This window comes from Triticum dicoccoides, chromosome 3A, assembly GCF_002162155.2.
Source record: "Triticum dicoccoides isolate Atlit2015 ecotype Zavitan chromosome 3A, WEW_v2.0, whole genome shotgun sequence".
Classification (NCBI taxonomy): domain Eukaryota; kingdom Viridiplantae; phylum Streptophyta; class Magnoliopsida; order Poales; family Poaceae; genus Triticum; species Triticum dicoccoides.
Genome location: NC_041384.1, coordinates 655,989,915 through 655,998,278, shown reverse-complemented (window position 1 = coordinate 655,998,278; position 8,364 = coordinate 655,989,915). Strand labels below are relative to the sequence as shown.

Sequence of the window (8,364 nt, the reverse complement as noted above, 5' to 3'; positions counted from 1 at the left end):
AAAGTAAATATTTTTTTGATATTTTTGGTTTGTAGACCAGAAAGTAAAAGATTGCAAAATAGTAAATCCGTAAACTAATATTGTAGATCGGAAACTAATATGATGGAAGATAGAAACTTATATGATGGAAAATAGATCCAGGGACCATCGATTTCACTAGAGGCTTCTCTCAAGAAAGCAAATAATACGGTGGGTGAACAAATTACTGCCGAGCAATTGATAGAAAAGCGCAAAGTTATAATGATATCTAAGGTAATGATCATGAATATAGGCATCACGTCCGTCTCAAGTAGACCAAAACGATTCTGCATCTACTACTATTACTTCACACATCGACCAACTCATGCCTGCATCTAGAGTATTGAGTTCATGAAGGGCAGAGTGATGCATTAAGTAAGATGACATGATGTAGAGAAATTAACTCAAGCAATATGATGAAAACCCCATCTTTTTATCCTCGATGGAAACAATACAATACGTGCCTTGCTTCCCCTACTGTCACTGGGAAAGGACACCACAAGATTGAACCCAAAGCTAAGCACTTCTCCCATTGCATGAAAAATCAATCTAGTTGGCCAAACCAAACCGATAGTTTGAAGAGAATTACAAAGATATCAAATCATGCATAAAAGAATTCACAGAAGATTTCAAATAATATTCTTAGATAAGCTGATCATAAATCCACAATTCCTCGGATCTCGGCAAACACACCGCAAAAAAGTACTACATCGAATAGATCTCCAAGAACATCGAGGAGAACATGGTATTGAGAATCAAAGAGAGAGAAGAAGCCATCTAGCTACTAGCTATGGCCACGTAGGTCTGTGGTAAACTACTCACACTTCATCGGAAGGGCAATAGAGTTGATGTAGAAGCCTTCCATGATCGAATCCCCCTCCGACAGGGTGCTGGAAAAGGTCCGTGATCTCATGGGTACAGAAGGTTGCAGCAATGGAAAAGTGTTTTCATGGATGCCTCTGGTGGTTTGGGGATATTTGGGAATATATAGGCGAAAGAATTAGGTCTGGAGGTGCATGGGGGGCCATAAGGGTGGGGGTGTGCCCTACCCCCTGGGCACGCCCTCCGTCCTTGTGGCCACCTCCTGGCTCCTCTGAATTCATCTGCAAGTCTCCTGGTTGTCTTCTGGTCCAAGAAAAATCATCGCGAAGGTTTCATTCCGTTTGGACTCCGTTTGGTATTCCTTTTCTGCGAAACTCGAAAACAGGGAAAAAACAGTAACTGGCACTGAGCTCTAGGTTAATAGATTAGTCCCAAAAATAATATAAAATAGCATATTAAGGCATATAAAACATCCAAAGCATATAATATAATACCATGGAACAATCAAAAAACACAGATACGTTGGAGACGTATCAATTATTTATAGCCTCGTATTTCTTCATCGAATCTTTAGTTTAGTTAGGCCGACTAGATCAATTTTTCTTGCCATGGGAAGAGGTGCTTTGTGATGGGTTCAATCTTACGGTGCTCAATCCGAGTAACAGAAGGGGAAATTACATGTATGTATCGTTGCTATTAAGGATAACAAGATGGGGTCTATCCTACATGAATAGATCTTGTCTAAATCATGTCATCGTTCTTATTGCACTAGTCCATTTCTCCATGAACTTAATACACTAGATGCATGCTGGATAGTGGTCGATGATGCATGCTAGATAGCGGTCGATGTGTGGAGTAATAGTAGTAGATGCAGGCAGGAGTCGGTCTACTAATCTTGGACGTGATGCCTATATAATGATCATTGTCTGGATATCGTCATAATTATTTGAAGTTCTATCAATTTCCCAACAGTAATTTGATTACCCACTGATGTCTACTATGCAACCTTCATCTTGTAGACTCATGTTGGGCCTCCAAGCGTAGAGTTTTGTAGGACAGTAGCAAATTTCCCTCAAGTGGATGACCTAAGGTTTATCAATCCGTGCGTAGGATGAACATGGTCTCTCTCAAACAACCTTGCAACCAAATAACAAAGAGTCTCTTGGGTCCCCAACACACCCAATACAATGGTAAATTGTATAGGTGCACTAGTTCGGCCAAGAGATGGTGATACAAGTGCAATATGGATGGTAGATATAGGTTTTTGTAATCTGAAAATATAAAAAAGCAAGGTAGCAAGTAACAAAAGTGAGCGAAAACGGTATTGCAATGCTTGAAAACAAGGCCTAGGGTTCATACTTTCACTAGCGCCATTTCTCTCAACAATGATAACATAATTAGATCATATGGCAATCCCTCAACGTGCGACAAAAGTCACTCCAAAGTTCCTATTACGGAGAACATAAGATGAAATTGTTTGTAGGGTACTAAACCACCTCAAAGTTATTCTTTTCGATCAATCCATTGAGCTATTCCTATAAGTGTCACAAACAGCCCTAGTGTTCGTAGTAAAATAACACCATATAACACACATCAATCAACCCTAATGTCACCTAGATACTCCAATGTCACCACAAGTATCCATGGGTCAATTATACGATGTGCATCAAACAACTTCAGATTCATAATATTCAATCCAACATAAAGAACCTCAAAGAGTGCCCCAAGATTCCTACTGGAGAAACAAGGACGAAAACGTGCATCAACACCTATGCATAGATTACCCCAATGTCACCTCAGGAATCCGCGAATTGAGTGCCAAAACATACATCAAGTGAATCAATAGAATACCCCATAGTCACCACGGTTATTCCACGCAAGACATACATTAAGTGTTCTCAAATCCATAATAGTATTCAATCCGATAATAGTGAAACCTCAAAGGTAAGAGTCAATTCATCGCAAGAAGGTAGAGGGGTAGAAACACCATCTTTACCTAATAATAAAGTAAATTCAGTTTCTGTCGTACGTCGTCGGCCTTTTTCCAGAAAAGTCCCTCCATTTATTAGAATTCAACCCGCCATCCTATTTTAAGTGGGTATATCAGAAAACGCTTCGCTTTTACAAAAACGACCCTGCATTAGTTACAATCCTACCCGCGATCCTTAATTAAACTGCTTCACCGCGTTCTCCACCGCCGAGTATAGGCCACCGCTTGCCGTCGGCGTCCACGCCGTAGGAGACGGCGAAGGGGTGATGCGTCGCGGTGGAAAAAAAGGAAGAAGGAGGCGAGGTCAGCCTGCTGGTTTGCCAGCGCCAGAGAGGCTCGTGGCAGGGAGCTACTCCTCTGCTTCAGGCACAAGTCGGTTGAAGCGCTCAGGCTGCAGACCTACGGGGTGGGGGCCGAAGGGTGGCGAAGGCGCTGGATGGGACTTGGTGCAGGTCTTCGGTGAGATGGAGATGGCGTGGAGGGGGTCTGGATGGCGGCAGGTCCTTGGCCGGCGGTGCTCCGGCATCGGGCGGCCATGGCCATCTCTCTGCAGAAAAATAAAAGACAGAGAGAGCTCTTAGAGAAAAGAACGGGAGAGAGAAGAGAGATGGAGGAAGAAGGGGAGGGCTCACCGACGTCACGTCTTGGCTGGAGACGCTCGGCAGCGAGCTGAAGAAAGGGAAGTGGTCGTGGGGCTCCTGGTTCCTAGGAAGTGCGAGCATTGAAATGTTGCTCAGGGGCTGCCGTGCTCGCGCGCGAAACCGACCCATGTCTGATTTGAATTGAAATGAAGAACGGTGGCATGCTTCACCAACCAAAAATGCGGAAGCAGACTTGGGAGGAAGGTCACGAACAGTTGAAGCGTGAAATCCAAAAAAGAGAGGGGAGAGAGACAATTTGAAGATACAGAAAAAAAGGTCTGGGGTCAAGATACAGAGAAAAGGACTTGCGCCGGGACGACATGTCGGCATTGCCATGGCCGCGCATCCGATGGTGGGGTCGCAGTTGAACTACACGAGTACGAGAGTGGCTGTCGGTGCTGGAGCGCATGGCCGGAGCTAGAGGAGCCCTTCATGGTCGGAGGAGCGGGGATTCCCGGCGAGGGGAGCAGCCATCGCCATGGCCGGGTGGTGCAAGGATCCGGGGGAGCTGGGGGAGGGGGAGGCGGGTAGCCAGCGCCCATGGCCGGGCGTGGTGCGGCATGCGGGAATCCAGTGGAGTGGAGAGGGTGGGGGTGGAGATCCAGCGGTGTGCGGCGCGGCAGTGGGTGTAGGCGGCAGGGGCGGCGTGACCCGGGGGAGGTCCGGTTGTGGACAACTGCCATCACGAAAGAGAAACCGAGGAGATAATTAATCAGCGAGCTGCGAGCGATGAGTCCAAGGAGCGCTACGGACGCGGCTGGTGGTTTCTTCTAGACCAGCTAACGCGTGTGTGGCTAGCTTTATCTTTAGACTAGCGTGCACACATGTCACAATTCCTGTTTTTCTTTCTTTTTGGTATTTAAAAAAAATACCTGCTTTTTTTAGTTTGGATCTTTTTCCTTTGCGAAATTAACACTTTGGATCCTTCACGCACCGATAAAAATCTTCGGGTCCATCACGCGAAAGTGTTATAGCATTTACAACCGGACATCTTCAATCCGTCTCAAACGTGGACGCTTGGTCACTGACAGATCACAAATATTCGACTCAGGCGGGCGCCTGAAACGGGTCTCAAACGTCCGGACCGACCGCCACCCTTATATAGCCTAAATATGGGCCGGATACGGGGATTCCCAGGCGTGTCCTCCATGTCAGACCCGGCCCATGCTGTCTCACTCGACCCTTTATATATTCCTCCTCATCCGCTCGCCGAACCAACCCTAGCCACTTCATTCCACTCTCCTATGTAGATGTCCCTCATGAACTCATAATGACTAGCTACTAAAAAAAGAAACAAACACCATACATACATGGAGAAGAATTAGATAATGTTACACTAACATCTATACACATGTTAGGGCACACGAGACGAAAACATATATGCTTGCACATCCAGTAAAGTAACATATAAAATAAATTGTCTCCAACTGATCCCGGTTCATACGGTGCATAATAAACCAGAAAGGAGCAATTAAGAGAATAGTAATATGGTGTGACCTTAAGGAAGGAAAGAAATTAAGAGGAATAATATCAGGCTGGAAGGAATGGAATTAAGAGAAAGATTAAAACTCTCATGTCGGAGAAGGAAAGAATAAACTCCATTCTTGCTAGGGACGAAAAGGAAATAATACGATTAGAAATTAATATTTAAAATGTTTTTGCCTTCTGAAAAATGATGTGTAATTATTAGAAACCGTTCGTGCATTTTAATTTATTTTGCGAAGTTTTAAGAAAAGTTGTCACGTGTTAAACTAATATTCATATAATTTTAAAATTGTTCACCCTTTTCTGCAAGAAAAAGTTTCTGTTATTCTAAAAAGTGTTCACATGCTTAAAAATCGTAATTAAAAATAGCCATTCTCTTGTAAGAAGTCCATGTGATTTAAAAAGATTATATATTTTTTAAAGAATATCGATGCATTTTGAAAACCAATATACTATTTTAAAGTGCATGGGCGTAGGAGGGATAGTGTGTGACTAGGTGTAGGTTGCAACGGGAAGGGCGGGCGTCACGTCCAGCTCGCCGATTAGTTTTTAAACTATTAGAAATTCACTTGTGATGGTGTGGTTCAGTGGCAAGTGTGAGTGGGTCTAGGGTTTAGGCGGTGACCGAGATCGTCACCATGGGATTGGCCGCATATGGACATAATGTGATCAGATGGACACCACGATCATAGTTGATGAAGGCGGGAATGAGGATAAGCAATAACATGAATGAGGCGGCATGTTAAAATAGATATCATGGACATAAGTCGTGTTTATTATGCTAAAAGTATGTGTTTTATTCTCCCGTTGCAACGCACGGGCATGTTTGCTAGTATGATTCAACTATAGTAACAAAGCTCATGGTGCATCAGGATCATGCCAAATCAAGAACATGAGAGAGAGAGAGATCAAACACATAGCTACTGGTACATACCCTCAGCCCCGAGGGTGAACTACTCCCTCCTCGTCATGGAGAGCATCCGGATCATGAAGATGGCCACCGGTGATGGTTTACCCCTCCGACAGGGTGCCGGAACGGGCTCTCAATTGGTTTTTCGTGGCCACAAAGGCTTGCGGTGGCGGAACTCCCAATCTAGGTTTATTTCTGGGGGTTTCTATATTTATAGGAAATTTGGCATAGAGAACAAGTCAGGGGGTCCACGAGGAGCGCACAAGACCGGGGGCGCCCCCAGGGGGTAGGGCGATCCCCCCACCCTTGTGGAGGCGTCGTGGCTCTTCTGGCCCAACTCTTTTGCTTCGGGGGCTTCTTTTGGTCCATAAAAAATCACCATACATTTTTAGCTCAATTGGACTCTGTTTGATATTCCTTTTCTACAAAACTCAAAAACAAGGAAAAACAGAAACTGGCACTGGGCTCTAGGTTAATAGGTTAGTCCCAAAAATCATATAAAGTAGCATATAAATGCATATAAAACATCCAATGCATGTTATTGATGTGTACTTTACTAGTTTTCATAGTAGCCCCTGGGTATTTGATACCAGTTGAGTTGCGAAGATTTGTAACTCGAAAGAGGAGTTGCAAAATGAACAAATACTAGTTGAGGGCAAGGTGACGATGTGTGTTGGAAGTGATTCCAAGGTTGATAAGATCACCATCTCGCACACTCCCTTTACCTTCAGGATTAGTGTTGAACCTAAAATAAATGTTATTTGGTGTTTACGTTGAGCATGAATATGATTGGATCATGTTTATTGCAATACAGTTGTTCATTTAAGTCAAAGAATAATTGGTATTCTGTTTACATTAATAAAACCATCTATGATCATACACCCAAGGTGAATGGTTTATTGAATCTCGTTCGTAGTGATACACATATTCACAATATTGCCAAAAGATGCAAAATTGATAATGACAGTGCAACATACTAGTGGCACTGCCGTTTAGGTCATATTGGTGTAAAGCGCATGAAGAAACTCCATGCGAATGGATTTTTGGAATCACTTGATTATGAATCATTTGATGCTTGCGAACCATGCCTCATGGGCAAAATGACTAAGACTTTGTTCTCCAGAACAATGAAGTGAGCCACTGACTTATTGGAAATAATACATACCAATGTATGCGGCCCGATGAGTGTTGAGGCTCGCGGCAGGTAGCGTTATTTTCTGACCTTCACAAATGATTTGAGCAGATATGGGTATATCTACATAATGAAACACAAGTCTGAAACATTTGAAAAGTTCAAAGAATTATAGAGTGAAGTTGAGAATCATCGTAACAAGAAAATAAAGTTTCTACGATCTGATCGGGAAGGTGAATATTTGAGTTATGAGTTTGATCTTCATTTAAAACAATGTGGAATAGTTTCACAACTCACGCCACCTGGAACACCACAGCGTAATGGTGTGTCCGAACGTCGTAATTGTACTTTATTAGATATGGTGCGATCTATGATGTCTCTTACCGATTTACCGTTATTGTTTTGGGGGTAATGCATTAGAGAAAACTGCATTCACGTTAAATAGGCCACCATCTAAATTTGTTGAGACGACACTGTATGAACTATGGTTTGGCAAGAAACCAAAGATGTCGTTCCCTAAAGTTTGGGTTTGCGATGCTTATGTGAAAAAGTTTCAAACTGATAAGCTCGAACCCAAGTCAGAGAAGTGCATCTTCATAGGATACCCAAAAGAAACTGTTGGGTACACCTTCTATCACAGATCCAAAGGCAAGATATTTTTTGCAAAGAATGGATCCTTTCTAGAGAAGGAGTTTCTCTCGAAAGAAGTGAGTGGGAGGAAAGTAGAACTTGATCAGGTAATTGTACCTTCTCCCGAATTGGAAAGTAGTTCATCACAAAAATCAGTTCCAGTGATTATTACACTAATTAGCGAGGAAGCTAATGATGATGATCATGAAACTTCACATCAAGTTACTACCGACCTCGTAGGTAAACCAGAGTACGGTCTGCACCAGGGTGGTACGGTAATCATGTTCTGGAAGTCATGTTACTATACCATGACGAACCTATGAACTATGAGGAAGTAATGATGAGCCCAGATTCTGCGAAATGGCTTGAGGCCATGAAATCTGAGATGGGATCCATGTATGAGAACAAAGTATGGACTTTGATTGACTTGCTCGATGATCGGCGAGCCATTGAGAATAAATGGATCTTCAAGAGGAAGACGGACGCTGATAGTAGTGTTACTATCTACAAAGCTCGAATTGTCGCAAAAGGTTTTCGACAAGTTCAAGGTGTTGACTGCTACGTCTTGAGCTTGCGTTGGTTTTCCCCGAAGAGGAAGGGATGATGCAGCAGAGTAGCGTAAGTATTTCCCTTAGTTTTTGAGAACCATGCTCAAGTCCCTCGTACCTGCACAAAACGATAGCTACTCGCAACCAACGCGATTAGGGGTTGTCAAGCCCTTCACGGTCACTTACAA

The 8,364-nt window shown here is 43.3% G+C and overlaps 1 protein-coding gene across 1 annotated transcript; it reads right to left on the bottom strand.

The window, feature by feature from the left end:
* Positions 1-3,179: 3,179 nt before the first annotated feature.
* Positions 3,180-3,691, bottom strand: LOC119272787. The gene is made up of 2 exons (XM_037554178.1): positions 3,463-3,691; positions 3,180-3,377 (listed from the first exon to the last, which is right to left on the bottom strand). Exons 1-2 carry the CDS (start codon positions 3,598-3,600, stop codon positions 3,180-3,182), a joined length of 336 nt encoding a protein of 111 aa, XP_037410075.1. The 5' UTR covers positions 3,601-3,691.
* Positions 3,692-8,364: the final 4,673 nt, after the last annotated feature.